The sequence below is a fragment of the Physella acuta genome, unplaced genomic scaffold (assembly GCF_028476545.2).
Source record: "Physella acuta isolate Inbredline_101_S28 unplaced genomic scaffold, ASM2847654v3 ptg000875l, whole genome shotgun sequence".
NCBI classification, from domain to species: Eukaryota; Metazoa; Mollusca; class Gastropoda; family Physidae; genus Physella; species Physella acuta.
In genome coordinates this window covers 332273-355000 of record NW_026732392.1, presented here as the reverse complement: position 1 = coordinate 355000, position 22728 = coordinate 332273, and the positions used below count along the sequence as shown (strand labels likewise).

At 34.7% G+C, this 22728-nt stretch overlaps 2 protein-coding genes across 11 annotated transcripts in view; both read left to right on the top strand.

Moving 5' to 3' along the window:
• The window catches only part of LOC131952533 (levansucrase), a 24589-nt gene extending 14305 nt beyond the window's left edge, over window positions 1-10284 (top strand). For 2 of the 10 annotated variants that reach the window (XM_059315245.1, XM_059315246.1), the window contains exons 2-17: window positions 3700-3838; window positions 4515-4562; window positions 4801-4848; window positions 5208-5255; window positions 5494-5541; window positions 5902-5949; window positions 6187-6234; window positions 6594-6641; window positions 6880-6927; window positions 7287-7334; window positions 7573-7620; window positions 7980-8027; window positions 8266-8313; window positions 9136-9183; window positions 9539-9586; window positions 9818-10284. In XM_059315245.1, the coding sequence (XP_059171228.1) occupies window positions 3793-3838; window positions 4515-4562; window positions 4801-4848; window positions 5208-5255; window positions 5494-5541; window positions 5902-5949; window positions 6187-6234; window positions 6594-6641; window positions 6880-6927; window positions 7287-7334; window positions 7573-7620; window positions 7980-8027; window positions 8266-8313; window positions 9136-9183; window positions 9539-9586; window positions 9818-9918 (819 nt within the window). In that variant the 5' untranslated portion in view covers window positions 3700-3792 and the 3' untranslated portion in view covers window positions 9919-10284. The remainder of the gene's footprint in view (window positions 1-3699; window positions 3839-4514; window positions 4563-4800; window positions 4849-5207; window positions 5256-5493; window positions 5542-5901; window positions 5950-6186; window positions 6235-6593; window positions 6642-6879; window positions 6928-7286; window positions 7335-7572; window positions 7621-7979; window positions 8028-8265; window positions 8314-9135; window positions 9184-9538; window positions 9587-9817) is intronic. The other 8 variants (XM_059315247.1, XM_059315250.1, XM_059315251.1 and 5 more) reach the window with 8 other exon arrangements.
• An 8432-nt stretch (window positions 10285-18716) lies between these two features.
• Window positions 18717-22663, top strand: LOC131952484 (sulfotransferase 1E1-like). The gene is made up of 7 exons (XM_059315167.1): window positions 18717-18825; window positions 19477-19631; window positions 19739-19898; window positions 20817-20983; window positions 21355-21458; window positions 21682-21862; window positions 22191-22663. The coding sequence occupies exons 1-7, from the start codon at window positions 18743-18745 to the stop codon at window positions 22304-22306; spliced, it is 966 nt and encodes a 321-aa protein (XP_059171150.1). The 5' UTR covers window positions 18717-18742; the 3' UTR covers window positions 22307-22663.
• Window positions 22664-22728: the final 65 nt, after the last annotated feature.

The window sequence follows — 22728 nt, the reverse complement described above, 5'->3', positions numbered from 1 at the left end:
ATCTCCATCTCCATCTCCATCTCCACCTCAACTTCTATCTCCATCTCCATCTCCATCTCCATCTCCATCTCCACATCAACTTACATCTCCATCTCCATGTTTATCTCCATCTCCATCTCCATCTCCACCTCAACTTCCATCTCCATCTCCATCTCCATCTCCACCTCCATCTCCATCTCCATCTCCATCTCCATCTCCTCCATCTCCATCTCCATCTCCATCTCCATCTCCATTTCCATCTCCTCCATCTCCATCTCCATCTCCATCTCCATCTCCATCTCCATCTCCATCTCAACCTAAACTTCCATCTCCATCTCTATCTCCATCTCCATCTCCATCTCCATCTCCATCTCCATCTCCATCTCAACCTAAACTTCCATCTCCATCTCCATCTCCATCTCCATCTCCATCTCAATCTCCACCTCAAGTTCCATCTCCATCTCCATGTTTATCTCCATCTCCACCTCGATCTCCATCTCCATCTCCATCTCCATCTCCATCTCCATCTCCTCCATCTCCATCTCCTCCATCTCCATCTCCTCCATCTCCATCTCCATCTCCACCTCCATCTCCATCTCCATCTCCTCCATCTCCATCTCCATCTCCATCTCCACCTCCATCTCCATCTGCACCTCCATCGCCATCTCCATCTCCATCTCCATCTCCATCTCCATCTCCATCTCCATCTCCATCTCCTCCATCTCCATCTCCTCCATCTCCATCTCCTCCATCTCCATCTCCTCCATCTCCATCTCCATCTCCATCTCCATCTCCATCTCCATCTCCATCTCCATTTCCAACTCCATCTCCACTTCAACCTCCATCTCCATCTCCATCTCCATCTCCATCTCCATCTCCATCTCCATCTCCATCTCCATCTCCACCTCAACCTCCATCTCCATCTCCATCTCCATCTCCATCTCCACCTCGATCTCCATCTCCATCTCCATCTCCATCTCCATCTCCATCTCCATCTCCATTTCCAACTCCATCTCCACCTCAACCTCCATCTCCATCTCCATCTCCACCTCGATCTCCATCTCCATCTCCATCTCCATCTCCATCTCCATCTCCATCTCCATCTCCATCTCCATCTCCACCTCAACTTCCATCTCCATCTCCATCTCCACCTCCATCTCCATCTCAATCTCCATCTCCATCTCCATCTCCATCTCCATTTCCAACTCCATCTCCATTTCCATCTCCATCTCCATCTCCATCTCCATCTCCATCTCCATCTCCATCTCCATCTCCATCTCCATCTCCATCTCCACCTCAACTTCCATCTCCATCTCCATCTCCATCTCCATCTCCTCCATCTCCATCTCCATTTCCAACTCCACCTCCACCTCCACCTCCATCTCCATCTCCATCTCCATCTCCATCTCCACCTCAACTTCTATCTCCATCTCCATCTCCATCTCCATCTCCATCTCCACATCAACTTACATCTCCATCTCCATGTTTATCTCCATCTCCATCTCCATCTCCACCTCAACTTCCATCTCCATCTCCATCTCCATCTCCACCTCCATCTCCATCTCAATCTCCATCTCCATCTCCTCCATCTCCATCTCCATCTCCATCTCCATCTCCATTTCCATCTCCTCCATCTCCATCTCCATCTCCATCTCCATCTCCATCTCCATCTCCATCTCCATCTCCATCTCAACCTAAACTTCCATCTCCATCTCTATCTCCATCTCCATCTCCATCTCCATCTCCATCTCAACCTAAACTTCCATCTCCATCTCCATCTCCATCTCCATCTCCATCTCCATCTCCATCTCCACCTCAACCTCCATCTCCATCTCCACCTCGATCTCCATCTCCATCTCCATCTCCATCTCCATCTCCATCTCCATTTCCAACTCCATCTCCACCTCAACCTCCATCTCCATCTCCATCTCCATCTCCACCTCGATCTCCATCTCCATCTCCATCTCCATCTCCATCTCCATCTCCATCTCCATCTCCATCTCCATCTCCACCTCAACTTCCATCTCCATCTCCATCTCCACCTCCATCTCCATCTCAATCTCCATCTCCATCTCCATCTCCATCTCCATTTCCAACTCCATCTCCATTTCCATCTCCATCTCCATCTCCATCTCCATCTCCATCTCCATCTCCATCTCCATCTCCATCTCCATCTCCATCTCCATCTCCATCTCCACCTCAACTTCCATCTCCATCTCCATCTCCATCTCCATCTCCTCCATCTCCATCTCCATTTCCAACTCCACCTCCACCTCCACCTCCATCTCCATCTCCATCTCCATCTCCATCTCCACCTCAACTTCTATCTCCATCTCCATCTCCATCTCCATCTCCATCTCCATCTCCACATCAACTTACATCTCCATCTCCATGTTTATCTCCATCTCCATCTCCATCTCCACCTCAACTTCCATCTCCATCTCCATCTCCATCTCCACCTCCATCTCCATCTCCATCTCCATCTCCATCTCCTCCATCTCCATCTCCATCTCCATCTCCATCTCCATTTCCATCTCCTCCATCTCCATCTCCATCTCCATCTCCATCTCCATCTCCATCTCCATCTCCATCTCCATCTCCATCTCCATCTCCATCTCAACCTAAACTTCCATCTCCATCTCTATCTCCATCTCCATCTCCATCTCCATCTCCATCTCCATCTCCATCTCAACCTAAACTTCCATCTCCATCTCCATCTCCATCTCCATCTCCATCTCCATCTCCTTCTCCATCTCCATCTCCATCTCCATCTCCATCTCCATCTCCACCTCCACTTCCACCTCCACCTCCACCTCCATCTCCATCTCCATCTCCATCTCCATCTCCTCCATCTCCATTTCCAACTCCATCTCCACCTCAACCTCCATTTCCATCTCCATCTCCATCTCCATCTCCATCTCCATTTCCAACTCCATCTCCACCTCAACTTCCACCTCCACCTCCATCTCCATCTCCATCTCCATCTCCATCTCCATCTCCACCTCAACTTCTATCTCCATCTCCATCTCCATCTCCATCTCCATCTCCACATCAACTTACATCTCCATCTCCACCTCCATCTCCATCTCCATCTCCATCTCCATCTCCATCTCCATCTCCATCTCCATCTCAATCTCCACCTCCACCTCCACCACCATCTCCATCTCCATCTCCACTTCCACCTCCACCTCCATCTCCATGTTTATCTCCATCTCCATCTCCATCTTAACATTATAATAGTAACATTATCACTTCAAATTTCACTCACACTTGCACATACTCTCACATTTAAAAACTTACGTTTACGTTTCCTTTTAGGTTTATTTAGCTTTCGCTTATTTTTACTTTTACCCTATTACCAACATGACACGACAGTTATACTTACTCTTTCACCCATTTGAGAGAGATTTCCAAAATCATCCGGAGTGGAATATTCAAATGAAAGAACTACTCTGGATTCCTTTCATCAGATCCTATGTCTAAACGGATGCCAATTTGTGTCGATTACACCGTTCCTTGAACCCATCAGATGTGTGGAAAGTGTGCTAAATTCAAAATTAATAGGCAATAGTTTACTGTTGTCAAATCATCACTCAAAACTATACGACAAAACAAACACCTAGTTGCATATTGATATGTATTATGAAGGCTTTGCAATCAACTTATATGTTATAGTTTAATCAAATAGTTTAATTAATTACAATATTGTATCCCCTCTAGCTACTGCATCACAAATAGGAAAACAAGTTACTTTGGAATCACGTGATCAGCCAACTTTTATCAAGTCAATTCGAGTTTGACAGCCCTATTATAATGTTGCTGCGACAGATTCTCATTATCGTCTTTTGTTTAATGTTTGGTAAGTGAAATCTAGTCCCATCTCACGTTATGGTTAGACGACAGATGATAGAATTTCGACTACTGCAGCGCCAACAATTAATGCTGGCAAAGGTAAGTGAATAAGTAATATACTTATTATAATTATTCCGGCAAACACTTGAGTAAAATAACATTTGCTGTTTTAAGAAATTGTAAATGACAAGTCAAAACGATTATAGTACTGAACAAACAAAGAGTGAAGATAAAGGTAAGTTGAGAAGTACAGTTATAGTAACCAAAGGAATATACAATTACACTTCCTGAAGCAACTCACTATAATAACAACTAATTTCTTGTTTTAGAAATAATAATTTAAAAAATTAAATAACATTTGATAAAATACTGTCTATTACATTACAGGTGATTTTGGTTTAACACAATATAAATTCGTTGTGTAATAAATAAATTACAGATTTGAAGACAAAACTAAATCTTTTATAAAAAAAATTATAGTGTTACAACTACTAAATCACAAGCATTAAATACTAGCAAAAATACGCTGACAAATTATACATTTGTTTTAACCTTAAACAAAGTGTTATACAATAATACTTAATGAAGCATAAAACTTTGGATAAAAATAGTTTGCTATGTTCAGAAATCGTATTTAAAGGTTTAACACAATTTAAATTCGTTGTGTAATAAATAAATTACAGATAACAGTGTTACAGCTACTGAAGCATCTGCATTAAATACTGGTGAAGGTACGTTGACAAACATTATTGTTTTAACTAATTAGTCATACAATAACACTTCATGAAGAAACAAACTGTTGTTAACAATTATTTGCTTTGTTCAGAAACCGTATTTAAAGGTTTAACACAATTTAAACTGGTTGTGCAATAAATAATTTACAGATAACAGTGTTACAAGTACTGAAGCATCTGCATAAAATAATAATTAAAAATCAAATTTGAAAAAATGCTGTCTATTACATTACAGGTGATTTTCGTTCGGATAGTACAGCACCACCAAACAATGCTCAGAATGGTAAGTTGAAAATTAAAAATGTGGTTATCAAAGTAATATACATTGTATTTTTATAGAATATCCCCTATTGGAAACGACCTATCATTTCAATTATATATCGCATTTAATGTTTGAAGACAAAACTAAATCTTTTATAAAATAAATTATAGATAACAGTGTTACAACTACTAAATCACAAGCACTAAATACTGACAAAAATACGCTGACAAATTATACATTTGTTTTAACCTTAAACAAAGTGTTATACAATAATACTAAATGAAGCATAAAACTATTGTTAACAATAGTTTGCTATGTTCAGAAATCGTATTTAAAGGTTTAACACAATTTAAATTCGTTGTGTAATAAATAAATTACAGATAACAGTGTTACAGCTACTGAAGCATCTGCATTAAATACTGGTGAAGGTTCGTTGACAAACATTATTGATTTAACTAATTAGTCATACAATAACACTTCATGAAGAAACAAACTGTTGTTAACAATTATTTGCTTTGTTCAGAAATCGTATTTAAAGGTTTAACACAATTTAAACTGGTTGTGCTATAAATAATTTACAGATAACAGTGTTACAAGTACTGAAGCATCTGAATAAAATAATAATTAAAAATCAAATTTGAAAAAATGCTGTCTATTACATTACAGGTGATTTTCGTTCGGATAGTACAGCACCACCAAACAATGCTCAGAATGGTTAATTTGAAAATTAAAAATGTGGTTATCAAAGTAATATACATTGTATTTTTATAGAAAATCCCCTATTGGAAACGACCTATCATTTCAATTATATATCGCATTTAATGTTTGAAGACAAAACTAAATCTTTTATAAAATAAATTATAGATAACAGTGTTACAACTACTAAATCACAAGCACTAAATACTGACAAAAATATGCTGACAAATTATACATTTGTTTTAACCTTAAACAAAGTATTATACAATAATACTAAATGAAGCATAAAACTATTGTTAACAATATTTTACTATGTTCAGAAATCGTATTTAAAGGTTTAACACAATTTAAATTCGTTGTGTAATAAATAAATTACAGATAACAGTGTTACAGCTACTGAAGCATCTGCATTAAATACTGGTGAAGGTACGTTGACAAACATTATTGTTTTAACTAATTAGTCATACAATAACACTTCATGAAGAAACAAACTGTTGTTAACAATTATTTGCTTTGTTCAGAAATCGTATTTAAAGGTTTAACACAATTTAAACTGGTTGTGCAATAAATAATTTACAGATAACAGTGTTACAAGTACTGAAGCATCTGCATAAATAATAATAAAAAATCAAATTTGAAAAAATGCTGTCTATTACATTACAGGTGATTTTCGTTCGGATAGTACAGCACCACCAAACAATGCTCAGAATGGTAAGTTGAAAATTAAAACTGTGGTTATCAAAGTAATATACATTGTATTTTTATAGAACATCCCCTATTGGAAACGACCTATCATTTCAATTATATATCGCATTTAATGTTTGAAGACAAAACTAAATCTTTTATAAAATAAATTATAGATAACACTGTTACAACTACTAAATCACAAGCAATAAATACTGACAAAAATACGCTGACAAATTATACATTTGTTTTAACCTTAAACAAAGTGCTATACAATAATACTAAATGAAGCATAAAACTATTGTTAACAATAGTTTGCTATGTTCAGAAATCGTATTTAAAGGTTTAACACAATTTAAATTCGTTGTGTAATAAATAAATTACAGATAACAGTGTTACAGCTACTGAAGCATCTGCATTAAATACTGGTGAAGGTACGTTGACAAACATTATTGTTTTAACTAAGTAGTCATACAATAACACTTCATGAAGAAACAAACTGTTGTTAACAATTATTTGCTTTGTTCAGAAATCGTATTTAAAGGTTTAACACAATTTAAACTGGTTGTGCAATAAATAATTTACAGATAACAGTGTTACAAGTATTGAAGCATCTGCATAAAATAGTAATTAAAAATCAAATTTGAAAAAATGCTGTCTATTACATTACAGGTGATTTTCGTTCGGATAGTACAGCACCACCAAACAATGCTCAGAATGGTAAGTTGAAAATTAAAAATGTGGTTATCAAAGTAATATACATTGTATTTTTATAGAACATCCCCTATTGGAAACGACCTATCATTTCAATTATATATCGCATTTAATGTTTGAAGACAAAACTAAATCTTGTATAAAATAAATTATAGATAACACTGTTACAACTACTAAATCACAAGCACTAAATACTGACAAAAATACGCTGACAAATTATACATTTGTTTTAACCTTAAACAAAGTGTTATACAATAATACTAAATGAAGCATAAAACTATTGTTAACAATAGTTTGCTATGTTCAGAAATCGTATTTAAAGGTTTAACACAATTTAAATTCGTTGTGTAATAAATAAATTACAGATAACAGTGTTACAGCTACTGAAGCATCTGCATTAAATACTGGTGAAGGTACGTTGACAAACATTATTGTTTTAACTAATTAGTCATACAATAACACTTCATGAAGAAACAAACTGTTGTTAACAATTATTTGCTTTGTTCAGAAATCGTATTTAAAGGTTTAACACAATTTAAACTGGTTGTGCAATAAATAATTTACAGATAACAGTGTTACAAGTACTGAAGCATCTGCATAAAATAATAATTAAAAATCAAATTTGAAAAAATGCTGTCTATTACATTACAGGTGATTTTCGTTCGGATAGTACAGCACCACCAAACAATGCTCAGAATGGTAAGTTGAAAATTAAAAATGTGGTTATCAAAGTAATATACATTGTATTTTTATAGAACATCCCCTATTGGAAACGACCTATCATTTCAATTATATATCGCATTTAATGTTTGAAGACAAAACTAAATCTTTTATAAAATAAATTATAGATAACACTGTTACAACTACTAAATCACAAGCACTAAATACTGACAAAAATACGCTGACAAATTATACATTTGTTTTAACCTTAAACAAAGTGTTATACAATAATACTAAATGAAGCATAAAACTATTGTTAACAACAGTTTGCTATGTTCAGAAATCGTATTTAAAGGTTTAACACAATTTAAATTCGTTGTGTAATAAATAAATTACAGATAACAGTGTTACAGCTACTGAAGCATCTGCATTAAATACTGGTGAAGGTACGTTGACAAACATTATTGTTTTAACTAATTAGTCATACAATAACACTTCATGAAGAAACAAACTGTTGTTAACAATAGTTTGCTATGTTCAGAAATCGTATTTAAAGGTTTAACACAATTTAAACTGGTTGTGCAATAAATAATTTACAGATAACAGTGTTACAAGTATTGAAGCATCTGCATAAAATAGTAATTAAAAATCAAATTTGAAAAAATGCTGTCTATTACATTACAGGTGATTTTCGTTCGGATAGTACAGCACCACCAAACAATGCTCAGAATGGTAAGTTGAAAATTAAAAATGCGGTTATCAAAGTAATATACATTGTATTTTTATAGAACATCCCCTATTGGAAACGACCTATCATTTCAATTATATATCGCATTTAATGTTTGAAGACAAAACTAAATCTTTTATAAAATAAATTATAGATAACACTGTTACAACTACTAAATCACAAGCACTAAATACTGACAAAAATACGCTGACAAATTATACATTTGTTTTAACCTTAAACAAAGTGTTATACAATAATACTAAATGAAGCATAAAACTATTGACAAAAACATTTGTTTTAACCAAAGAGTTTTACAATAATATATTTTGAAGCAAATAGTTATTGAAAAGAATAATTTGCTTTGTTCAGAAATCGTATTTAAATGTTTAACACAATTTAAAATCGTTGTGTAAAACATATATCTTTTTAGTTATTCGTTTTCTACCCCATAATCGAACAATGCTGATTGAAGTAAGTTGTCATGTACAGTCGTAGTTATCAAACAAATATACATATTACACTTTCAAGATTAATATATAAAGTAAATAAACATTTGTTTTCTTTAGAAAAAAATATTTAAGCATTTCGAAAAAAAGTTAAAAGCGTAGTGTATTACAACACAATTAAAAAACTATTCGGCTATTATTGAACCAAAGATGAAAGTTGGCATAGATAAGTAGACGAGTACAGTACAGTTAGAGTAATTAAAAGAATATACAATTATACTTCCTGAAGAAACTCACTATAATGACAACTAATATATTGTTTTAGAAATAATAATTAAAAAGTCAAATTACATTTAAAAAATGCTGTCTATTACATTACAGGTGATTTTGGTTCGGCTAGTAAAGCACAAGAAAAAAATGCTCAGAATGGTAGGTTGACAATTAAGTTTTTGGTAACCAAAATAATATATATTGTATTTTTATAGAACACCCCCTATTGGAAACGATCAATCTTTTTAATTATATATCAGAATTAAAGTTTAAAGACGATACTATATCCTTTATAAAATAAATTATAGATAACAGTGTTACAACTACTAAATCACCAGTATTATTTCCTGCAAAAATACTTTGACACACACATTAGTTTTAACCTCAACCAAAGTGCTGTACAATAATACTTCTTGAAACATAAAACTATTATTAACAATTATTTGTTTTGTTCAGAAATCGTATTTAAAGGTTTAACACAATTTAAATTCGTTGTGTAATAAATAAATTACAGATAACAGTGTTACAGCTACTGAAGCATCTGCAATAAATACTGGCGAAGGTACGTTGAAAAACATTATTGTTTTAACCAAGGAGTTATACATTAATACTTCATGAAGACAAAAACTGTTGTTAACAATTATTTGCTTTGTTCAGAAATGCATGCATGTATATATGTTTGTATGCATGCATACATATTTGTATGTTTGTATGTTCGTTTGCTATTCTTTTTAGATTTATATTTAGAAAATAAAATAATGATGTTAAATTAATTATGTTATGTTATTAACAGCCACTCGTATATCAACAGAAGAAGACAGAAACTCCTCTACCGACGTCAAGATGAACATATTTTTCACTTTTGTGTTGCTTGCAGTTGTATGTTGGTTATAAAATTATTTAACACGTTGTGCGATATCTGACAACACATTATTTTATGTGTTACGTTATTTCGCGTGATAGTGTACTGAGATATACATATACCATACACACATTTACGTTAAATTCTTCATTTGTTTAAAATCTGCAGGAATTATTTTACATTGACTAGGTGTAGTTAAAAAAAAATCATATTAATTTATTTGAACTGCATAAAATGAAATTTTAAGTTAATGAATTCTTATTGTAACATACAAAACAAAAAGATGAAAGCAGTTTACTGGAACCTTTTAAAGCATTTTCGGATCTTTTGCTATTAATATTTTTTTTCCAGAGTTTCACCAAAATAAAATAAAAATATAATAAATCTTTTGATTGCTCTCTTTTTGAAATTTGTTTTATTTTTAACTAAGATATTATGTACAGGCTCGCACTAAATGACTGGGTCTGATATTTACACACTTTATTTTTTTTAATAGAAGTTAGATAACTGTTGTTTGTCTAAAGATCACTATCTCTAATTGTTGTCGAACCTACAATGTTCGACAACCGTCGAAACGTCAAATTGACTCCCGGGACTGGTCGCTGCCCTTATGTAACTAACAACGAGTACTTAGGTGTTCGGAATTTTAATCAAAATACATTTTTTTCTAGGTGACATCAGCAAAACTATAATAAATCAATAAATCAAAATAACTGAATAACCAAAACACGAGTAGCATAATTTTTAATTATATACGAAGTATAGAGAAAGTCTTGTAATCGTGCAAAAAAAAAATCGAGATTTTCACAAATTTCGACGTTTTATACCTCACTGATACGGAAAAACATATTTTTGCTATCTTGTCCGTATGTCTGTGTGTCTGTGTGTGTGTGTGTCTGTGTGTGTGTGTCTGTGTGTGTGTAAACACGATCACTTGAGTACCGTTACAGCTAGGTTGATGAAATTTCATATATAAGTATTTTATCAAAATCGTAGATTCGTTTCAACTTTTGCGCAATTTCCGATAACCGGAAGTGGTACTTTTTCTACTTTGAATTTTTCAAAAGCCTATAACTTGAGTACTATTTTAGATAGATAAATATAATTTCACATGTAAGTAAATTATCTAATTCTCTACCGTCAGTCAAATTTTGAGTAATTTCCGTTGATCGGAAGTAGTAATTTACGCTATTTCATATTTCTCAAAAAACGCATGTGAATTCATAAACTATTAATAATATTGCGCACTATTATGCACATCTTTATTTGGCATTCACTTGGTGCGCAGTTCTTTTTTCTACGAGATTCTATTCTATTTTTAAAAGTTTCAGTAATTAAAAATCATGTCTATATTCCGAGTTGCCATCCCACGTAATGTTATATAATAATGGTGCCCTGTCAAAACGGCCCGGGACAAATCGGCCCCGTCAAAACGGCCCCGTTAATACGACCCCGTCAAATCGACTCCCGACAAACCGACCCCGTCAAAATAGCCCCGTCAAAAGGGCCCCGACTTATTGGCTCCCGTCAAATGGGCTCCCGTCATATTGACTTGCGACATATAGGCTCCCGACAAATGGGCTCCCGATATTTAGGCTCCCGACAAATGGACTCCCGACATATTAACCCCTGACAAATAGGCTCAGGACATATTGGCTCCCGACAAAGCGGCTCCCGACATATTGGCTCCCGACATAAGGGCTCAAGACAAATGGGCTCCCGGCAAATGGGCTCACGACATTTTGGCTACCGACAAATGGGCTCCCGACATATTGGCTCCCGGCAATTGGGCTCCCGACATATTGCCTTTTGACAAAATGACTCCCGACATATTGGCTCCAGAAAAATGAATGATATGACCACTATTGGCATAAAAGTAACCATTGGGTCCTACCTCCAATACCACCATAACCTCTTTTTAATGCCCGAATGAAATTATTTTTTCATGAACCAACATTAATTCACAAACAAATCGAGCCCTTAACAGCTAAATTCCACCAATTCTAAAGTTTTGAAAATGTTTAATTTACAACAGAAAAGATCTGTTGCTTAAAAGCGAGCACAGAAGTGTAAATGTATGATATACATGATGTTAACATGATAACAGCATTTTGTTTTGATAACCTACAAGCACAGTGGCGTAGCGAGGTCGGGTGTCACCCGGTGCGGCACTTAATGGTGTCACCCCCCCCCCCCCAGAGGCGTTGCGACCCTTCCCGGGGACAAACTTTCAAGTTTTCGATTTGCACCCCCCCCCCCCAAACTTTCGATTTGCACCCTCACCCCCTCAACTTTTTCTCTATATATTTTGCTATTTTTTGCCTTTGTTTCACCCCCCTAAATGGTGTCACCCAGTGCGGTCCGCACCCCCCCCCCCTTTCGCTACGCCCCTGTACAAGCATATTGCAGTTAGGAAGGTACAGCGTGGACTCTTCTCCCCACACACTGAGTTGGAACAGCCTATAACCGACTCAAGTATGGATGTCATAGATAGATGACCCTTAAATTAAAACATACTATATTTTATAATAGATAAACTAATATAAAAATAAGGCCTGCCGAACAAGAGATGCATACGTTGTATTACATAAGAGTGTTGGATAAGCTAACTAAAGAATATTGATGAAGGGGTCCCACTGGCAGATGTCATATTCAATGAGACCGCTTTGCCGGGAGATTAGTCTCTACAGAAACGGTATTGTCAGTGCAGTGGCGTAGCTAGGATTTTTGGGCCCCTATGCAAAAATTATCAGTGGGCCCCTTCGTCAGCCGTTAGGCCAGTGGCGTCGCTAGGTCGGGTCTCACCCGGTGCGGCACTTCGTATTGTCACCCCCTCCCAGGAAACAAAGCATATATATATATATATATATATATATATATATATATATATATATATATATATATATATATATATATATATATATATATATATATGTGTGTGTGTGTGTGTGTGTCGGCCTACATAGGCCTAAAATTTATATATATGCCACATACTGGTACACGTACGTGTTTAAGCTTTAATCACTGCTGACTTAATAGTAACGATGTTTATCTACAGTCTGTTTATAATACAGTTGGATGTAGCATTGTTTTCTTTATAGTTTACGATTACGTCGTGGTGTCACACCCCCCCCCCCTCTTGATATAATTTTCGATTTGTACTTAGAAGACTATTTAACTTTAACTAATGGATCTGGAAAATGGCATTTCATTCTATAAATTTTACAATTTTTTGCCTTTGGTGTCACCCCCCCCCCCCCTAAATGGTGTCACCCGTTGCGGTCCGCACCCCCCACCTCGCCTTCGCTACGCCTCTGCGTTAGGCTACAGAGGAGTTAAACGAAGAGATCAACTTCTACTTACGATGGATATTTTTTAATATATAAATATTCTGAAGGCAACATTTTGTATTTTATATGTCCTGATTTTGTATTTATACTATATTATTATGCTTGCCTACTACTCAGTAGCGTAGCGAGGGGTGGGGCGGGGGGGACATATGTCCCCGGGCGCCGAGCTTAGGGGGCGCCAAAATGGGTTGGAAAAATAAATTGAAAGGTTGAGGGGGGTGCAAATTGAAAGTTTGAGGGGGGGGGGGGGGGTGTGCAAATAAAAATATCGAGGGGGGGGGGGGTGCAAATCAAAATCTCCAGGGGGGGGTGCAAATCAAAATCTCCAGGGGGGGGGTGCAAATCGAAAGTTTGAGGGGGGGGGGGTGCAAATCGAAATCTCGAGGGGGGGGGGGTGGGGTGCAAATCGAAAAGTTTGTCCCCGGGCGCCGGGTGGGGTCGCTACGCCTCTGCTACTACTGCTAAACAGTTTATTTATAGGCTGATTCTCTCAATGTCTTGCACGACAAAGTGATATAGCCTGTAGTGTTATTATAACGATTGGGCTCTGTTTGACCCACAAACACTGAATCCCACTGCCGAAACGGTGGGGGGGGGGGGGCTTTTTGAAACTTTTAACCTTTTTCTTTTTAAATTTTTTTTATATGTAACAAATATTAAAATTCCATTGTAAAAGTTTTAATTTTTTATGAGGGAAAAGGGCCCCTATGTGCCTTGGGCCCCCATGCCTTGCTTACGCTAGCTTTACGGTAGCTACGCCACTGTGTCAGTGGTCCTTTTTTCTGGAGCCAAATTGACAGGAGCCTTTTTGTCGGGAGCCAAAATGACGCTAGCCTATTTGTCGGGAGTCGTAATGACGGGGGCCGTTTTGTGGAGAAACTAAATGGCGGGAGCCTATTTGTCGGGAGTCGTAATGACGGGGGCCGTTTTGTGGAAAAAACTAAATGACGGGAGACTATATGTCGGGAGCCAAAATGACGGGAGCCTATTTGTCAGGAGCCTTATTGACTGGAGCCCTTTTGTCGGGAGCCTATATAACGGGAGCCTATTTGTCGGTAGCCTAAATGACGGGAGCCTATTTGTCGGGAGCCTATATGACGGGGTCCATATGTCGCTGGCCCTTTTGACGGGGCCGATTTGACGGGGTCGTTTTGACGGGGTCGTTTTGTCGGGGTCGTTTTGACGGGGCCGTTTCGTGATTGGCCGAATTGACGCCGCACGATAATAATATTTGAGAAAGTTTAGGGGAGATTACTCCCGGTTTATTTAACTATACAATTTTTTTAATATGGTCGGCTATGGGCCACTAAATGGCGTGCCCACCCCCCGCATTGCGGGGTCTGGCGGCACTGTAGTTCCGCCCCTGGTGATTATGTTTCTCCACGATTACCTTAACTACACCGGGGTCAATACCATCAACCTATACCTGGCTGCGATCTAATACAAGCAGGCAAACATTGTCAACAGACAGGAATGATAGCTTTGTCAACAGACAGTTAATGAGAACATTCTCAATAGATAGTATTGTCAACAAACAGTTAATGAGAACATTCTCAATAGATAACATTGTCAACAAACAGTTAATGAGAACATTCTCATTAGATAACATTGTCAAGAGACAGTTAATGAGAACATTCTCAATAGATAACATTGTCAAAAGACGGTTAATGAGAATATTCTCAATAAATAGCATTGTCAACAAACAGTTAATGAGAACATTCTCATTAGATAACATTGTCAAGAGACAGTTAATGAGAATATTCTTAATAGATAATTTTGTCAACAGACAATTAATAATAACATTGTGTGGATAGGGTGGTCATCACTATGGCCAGCCGCCTTTGTTTCCCTAACTGGGTGGACTCAGGGACGTTCCACTGATTTCAACTCGGATTAGAACTCGAGGCTCTCGGTTAGCAGTCTAGCTCTCTATCGCTTAATAAAAAAGTATAGAAATAATCATATTAGTCATAGTTCGATTATCTTCGGGGATTAGTCTTGGGAATAATGAATTTATAATTTAATAAATACACGCATACACATATGAGAAAGTCGGGTTGCCTCTGTTGTATAGGATTAATTTTTGGTATAAACTACTTTTTTGGTGGTTAACATTTAAATTGTTGAATAAAGTACAAAATTATATATATAAAATAAATACATTTATATTGCTAGGTTATGTTTTACAAGTCATTAGTATTTCCTAATATAAACATGAATCTAGGGTGGGATTTATTCTATTTTCGGTGGTTTTTTTTGTCCAGGGTTTTGCGTCGGCGGGGGAGGGGGTTCTGCCCAGGTTTTGTGTGTCAGGGGGTTTATATCCTGGGGGTCAATGTCCGGGGTGGGGTTATTGTTCTGGAGCAGTAGCACAAAAATACATTTAACTCTTCGGATCTAGCGATCCATATGGCAGATAAAGTAGAGTTCACCTTATTTATATGACATTGGCATGTGAAGGGATAATGTCTTTACTTCCCGTAACGTGAGGCATCATTGGGAATTGGGTGGACTCAGCGAGATCGATATAGTCAGGACCCGGTCAATAGACTTTCGGTTTAGAAGTCGTGCCTTCGATCATCATTGTTATAATTGCTGTGTTCTCTATGTGTACCACAGTTATGCAGTGAGAGGGTACAACTACCTGATCCACTACCATCTTTCCATATCACTACCATTTGATTATGTTTAGCTATGCTACAGTATATCTTGAGACACGACGACATCAACGCTTACGAAGGATTTGACAGAGCGACATCGATTACTAACTCTATTTATTGCACAATAAGAAATGGACATCGGACAGCTTGGATAAACGATACTACAACTAGACAACCTAACTCTAACATCACTCGGACAAGACTAACTTCAATCTTCTTCCCCGGCAACAACGGAACTCACACTAAAACGTCACTTTCTTGCGTACAGCGTCACACACTCACTCGTTCAATATACGGCCGCACCATCAATCATGCGCACCGATCTCTCAAGTCAAACATGCATCATAACAATCATAACACAATCATAAACATTGTACTTCGACGGTAAAAGTCTGGATTGTGCCGACCTTGTATGTTTGTTTAACGGTGGAATACAAGGTGACTAGGCTTTGCCTACCCAGCAAAAAAAAACTGAACACGGTGTGGAATTTGGCGACACATGGCGAGGGCTGATGAAGTTAGTGAAACAGGGAATGGCGTGGTGATATATATATATATATATATATATATATATATATATATATATATATATATATATATATATATATATATATATATATATATATATATACTCGGTTCACCAAGCCATATATATATATATATATATATATATATATATATATATATATATATATATATATATATATATATATATATATATATATATATATATATATAAACGAGGCCTTGCAAGGGCAATAAACATGGTCGGTCATGCTGAACTAGGCTAGTTCAATGTTATTGAGTGTGACACAGATGTGGATAAAACTTGACAGATGTCTGAAATTAACATTTTTATCTTAATTAGATGTTTTTGTCAAAGGTAGAATGGTAATTTTTTTTTATTGCGAACAGCTGTTGTGGTCCTACCGTTATACAAAAATTAAAATAGTTTGGTTGACATTTAAATTTATCGAAACTTCTACAGCTCTTGATAGGAGTGAGGATTCTTTAGTTCTTGATTACCTCAAAAAGTGAATTTTAGTAGCTTGAAACAAACATTAATTTAAAATCCACTTCCACGGTCTTGTCAACATCTTCTTCTATATATGGGTAATGACATGGGCCTTTGGTTTAAAATTATACTGGATAAGGTAAAAGATTGAATGCTTATACCCACAACATAAAATACTTTACACTTCCGTAATTTCAATTTTATAATTCTTCCCTATATGGTCGCCAGAAGCTCAATTTGAAAAGTTTGACAGCAGCGAAACAGTAAAATAACCTACTGTTATGTCTAGATGATATTTTTATCGCTAATTTTATTATAATCAATTACAATACTATGTTTTATAACCTAAAATTCCAAGGGTATAAAATAACCAAATTGAAAAGCGCAATATATACCATAGGAGTCGTGCATACGCAAAGTCACACTTGTAAGGTGTGTGTGTGTGTGTGTGTGTTTGTGTCGGGGGGGGGGGGGAGGGAGGTAGAGGTACGAACATTTATGGCGAGAAGAAGGGGGGGGGGGGAAGGCGGGTCGTCGGAAACACTGACTTAAAACTTTTTCGTTATAAAATTATGAAACTTAATTTAGGTAGTCTTTTTTGCGTTTTGAAAAGGCTGTCTTTAGAAAATGATATCATACTCAATGTTAACTGAACTCAGAAAATATTATAGAATTAAATCGATTTAAATCAAATTTAAACTTCAATTTGGATGGAGGTTGTAGGCTGATGCATGACGGCATTTTATAAGGTGTTTAATTTTTTGTGACCGTGTGCGGTTGGGAGGGGGGTACATTCGTTCGAAAAATCTAAATAAACTCGCCATAATTTTTGACAGGACCTTTCTTCAGGTCATGTCGGTACCAAATGTTTTATTATCGCTTACTGATACTTGAACTTGAACTACATCAGTACAGAGTGTGAATCGCACGTGACATATATATATATATATATATATATATATGATAATCTATTAATTGCAAATGTATTTGATATTTGAACTAAAGATTAATTTTTAAAATTTTAACATTAAAATTTATTTAAAATCTAATTGAATGAAAACCTTTAGATTTATCGTGGCGAAAAAAAAGATTCTACTCACCACCTGAGTTAGACAAGGTTGCTTCGTTTATAGCAGTCACTCACCCTTAAAAGTTTTTATATTGTTGTTGTACAATATTTAAAGAATACAGTTAAATCAGTAAATTCAGTCTTGTAGTAGTAGTCTGTTCTTCGGCATGATAAAATTCAGTAATTTAACTTGAAATGAACTTTTTTCTTTTTTTTTCTACATCTTTATTTCGGCTCCTTATAAATTTAACTTCAAATTAACTTTTTACACTTGTTTCTACCTCTTTATCCCCACCCCGTATGCCTGCACCAATCCACGTGCTGATGCACACGTGCGATAACTACACCTTTCTAGAAAATTTAGTTATCGTAACCCATACAAATGATTGTATTGTACATATTCACTGAATATTCATTAATTATCAGTTATTCGTTGTATCTATTTAATGTTAATCGATACCGTGCAACCAGCACTAACTTTAATGAAACTAATTTAAAATTCTCTCTGTACTAACTAATTTAAAATTCTCTCTGTACTCAATGTATTTTTACCTCCTTATACCCACTCGCTGTCAATTTCAAAGCATCTACAACGCTTTCCGTCATCGTTTAAATCCCCTCTCTCGATCAAACATGAATACGTCGTGTCATCCACTGGGTCTTATATAACGATGTGCAATCGGTATCAGCTGTCAATACCTGAAGCATTGCACATCCCCTGGTTTGTCATTCTCCATGAACGGCGTGGACGAAGGCAGGGCAATGTCGAAAACGAATGGGACGGTCACTGCAGTTACTGATATTGTTAAGACAAATTTACCTCAACTTTCTACAGTGACAGACAGGTAAGCATGTATTTCACATAGAAGTAATGTCAATTAATTTAATAAGACAAGTTTAGCTCAACTTTGTACAATGACAGACAGGTAAGCATATAATTCACATAGAAGTAATGTCAATTAATTTACCAAGACGAATTACCTAAACTTTCCACAAAGACAGACGGGTAAGCGTGTATTTCACATAGAAGTAAAGCCTAGATATTAGTGAGACGAGGGATCAGCAATGTTAATTAAATTATTAAGACGGGTTTAGCAACTTTCTACAACGATAGAGAATTGAACGGCTCAAAAATGAAAACTGTCTACAATTTAAATTTTTAGTTTCTCAAAACGTACTTAGCGTAAACAGTACAACATAGCAATCATTTGGATTAAGTGTTAAAATAAAAATAAATTTTCGTTACTATTATTATTATTATTATTATTATAATTATTATTATTATTATTATTATTATTATTATTATTATTATTATTATTATTATTATTATTATTATTATTATTAGACAATATAGCAATCATTTTGTTAAAATATAAGTACATTTTTTTATGTTATTATTATTATTATTATTATTATTTATCATTTTTGTCTGATGATAATTTAGTAAAATCAACTGAATTTCAATTTCTAGTTCTTGAATGGCTTTGAATTCGTAGGTTCGGCAACACGTTCCATGTCGGCAATGCCGGCGCCTACTGGCATCTCCCGCTACCTATAGGATCCGACACTGACTACAGGACACACCTACGTAATATTAGAGACATGGAGATACGCCCTGATGATGTCATGATATGCTCGTATCCCAGGACAGGTAAGTCTATTCCGGTAAATGTATTGCCTTCTGTTTAAATTGATTACATTTATGTAATGGCGTGAGTGTCAAATCATTTACCATTTACGCACATAATTAAAAAACAGGTCTTCATTGGCATCAGGAGATTGTGGCCATGTTGATGAAGAAGACAGAGAAACTGAGCGCAGAAAGAGAGAACAGCATGCACTTCCTAGACGGGAGACCAATGCATATCTTAGACAGCATGAAGTCACCAAGGCTTATAGAAACTCATGTGCCGTTTAGGTAGTGTTACCTTTTTTAAATAGATTAAATGGTATGTTTATTAAAAAAATATATATATAAATTTGTAAAATTCTTCTTCTTTTTAATAAAAATGATGATAATAATAATAATAATAATAATAATAATAATAATAATAATAATAATAATAATAATAATAATAATAATAATAATAATAATAATAATAATAATAATAATAATAATAATAATAATAATAATAATAATAATAATTATTGTTATTGTTATTATTATTAAATTAATATTTTTTTAAGTTAATATTTTTTTAAGATAATATTTTTAAGTTAATAGTTTTATTATAAATACGATTATGATTATGATTAGGATTGTGGTTATAATTATTTTTATGATTATAATTTTCATTATTATTATTATTATTATTATTATTATTATTATTATTATTATTATTATTATTATTATTATTATTATTATTATTATTATTATTATTATTATTATTATTATTATTATTATTATTATTATTATTATTATTATTATTATTATTATTATTATTATTATTATTATTATTATTATTATTATTATTATTATTATGTGTCAATTTACGATAATGTTTTTTTATTATATTTTATAGTTGTTCAAGAATTTTTAGGTTTTAGGAGGTGATGTTTTCTTTGGTTGATTATTGTGATGTCTTGCATGATGAATGGTGTGTGTGTTGGGGGTATAATTTCTTAGTGGAGTATGATGATATTTACCTGGTGTATATTGACGATGTTTTCTGTAGTGGAATGTGATGATGTATTACTTGATGAATGTTCGTGATTTATCCTTCAATGGAATGTTGTAGAGCCATAGTTAGTAAAAAGCTAGAAAGCTCAGTTGAGCTTTTGTATAAGAGTTTCTGTGACAACAAGTAAGCTATAACTTCCATTCTCGTTATTTTAGATATATCCCCAAGCAAGCGTTGGAAAAGAAAATAAAAATCATCCGCTTGGACAGAAATCCAAAAGACACAATTGTCTCGCTGTACTCTCTCGTGCAGAAAAACGCTGAGCCTCTACATTATCCGGGGACGTTTGAGCAATTTGTTCGTCTGTTCCTGGAAATTGGTTGTGAGTTTTTTTTATTAAGATATTTTTTTTGAAGTATTCGTTCAAAATGAAAGATGGTGGTTATTATATCTTTACCCAATCATTAAAAAAGTTAAATACCAGATTGTACGCGTACCCTTGCTCTTATTTGAAAATGACCTCTTATTAAAATACTAGATTAAAAAAAAAAATTAATCCTTACATTAGTCATCGTCGTAAAGCTAAAATAATCCAGATAGTAATACTCGAATAAAAACTCGTATATCTTGACCTCGAGATTAATATAAACATTTTTTAATACTTGATCACTGGATTTCTAACACTGCATATTTTTAGCACTTTTTGTTTTACTGAGAAACTGCATGTTCTCTAAACATTGGTAATTGTTTCAGATGTGTACGGAGATTTGTTCACCTATCTGATGGACTGGCAAGACGGTATTGACGCTAATCCTGATGTTCCTTTCTATACATCAGTCTACGAAGAAATGAAATTAGTGAGTTAGGTTCTGTATTGTAACCAACGTTAAATGGAATTTTAGTAATATCTCTATTTTGTCGACAAAATTTAACAAATTTCCTTGACAGTATATCAAATTTAAAGGTTTTTTCGAATGTTAGTGATATCCCTTAAGTTGTGTTAAATGGTTTTAAAAAATCATTATTATTTATTTCAAGCGAAACATTCAAATTAAAACTAATTTTACTTCTCTAAAACAGGATGAAAAAGCTGGCGTGAAAAAGTTGAATGAGTTTCTAGGGACTGGATGTAGCGAGGAGCTGTGTGAGAAGATAGCAGATGCTTGTAGCTTCGACAGTATGAAACCTTTTAAAGAGACCACGTCATCGGAAAAATTAAATGGTTTATTTCGTAATCGAAAAAATGGCTTTTATAGAAAAGGTATGGGGTGATTTTATTATTTGAAGAAGTTGTAAACTAATAATGTTTTCTATTGTATAACTGTCTTTCTCTATTCTTCATTACCTCTAAAAAGTAACGCTTCCTTTATTTATTCTAACACTTACTACCATACTAATGTGAAAGAAAATGAAAGTAAACCTTTCATTAAAATTAATGCAGCAACGAAAGGAAATCACATACATGCACTATCAACAACATTTTAGGAATATTAAAATGATATTGTTTATAGAATAAACGCTGTAGCTTTTGAATATAATAAGAACTGTTTTATGACGATAAAGCTATATTAAAACTTGATAATTTCTAGGTGATGTTGGCGACTGGACAAACTGGTTCTCCGAGACATTGAACGAAGACTTTGATAGAGAATACAAGAATCGCATGTCTGGATATAGAACTGTTTACAAATATACATTAGATTAAATTTTAAGTTAATTTATGCACATATTAGGACTCTCTAGCACTGGCTTTGTTAGAATACATAAAAAACAAAATAAAAAAATTAATATCCTAAAAGAAAAATGACCTTGATAAAATTGTATTTAACTATAAGATTAATAAGAAAACTGCTTGGAGCTCAAGGTATTTAAAACAAACTAACACATTTTCTTTAATAATTCTAAATAAATACCACACATACTATGTACTATATGAATCGTCTGTTGAGGGTAAAATATATAACTAAGCCTAAATCTAGTTAATATTGCTTGTTTTTGCAATAGTTTTATCGTTCGCTTGCAAAAAGGTAAATTACCAAACAAAATTATAAATATTGTAAAATGTTGCATTATTTACATCAGACTATCTTACTTTTTCTAATGTCTTTCGTGTAACTATGTTAAAAG

What these genes read in the sequence shown, in the direction of transcription:
- LOC131952484 (XM_059315167.1), top strand. Translation starts at nt 18,743, where the DNA reads ATGTCGAAAACGAATGGGACGGTCACTGCAGTTACTGATATTGTTAAG. An exon ending in CTTTCTACAGTGACAGACAG is followed by an intron (nt 18,826 to 19,476) that starts GTAAGCATGTAT and finishes TTGAATTCGTAG; the next exon opens with GTTCGGCAACACGTTCCATG. An exon ending in TCTACGAAGAAATGAAATTA is followed by an intron (nt 21,459 to 21,681) that starts GTGAGTTAGGTT and finishes TCTCTAAAACAG; the next exon opens with GATGAAAAAGCTGGCGTGAA.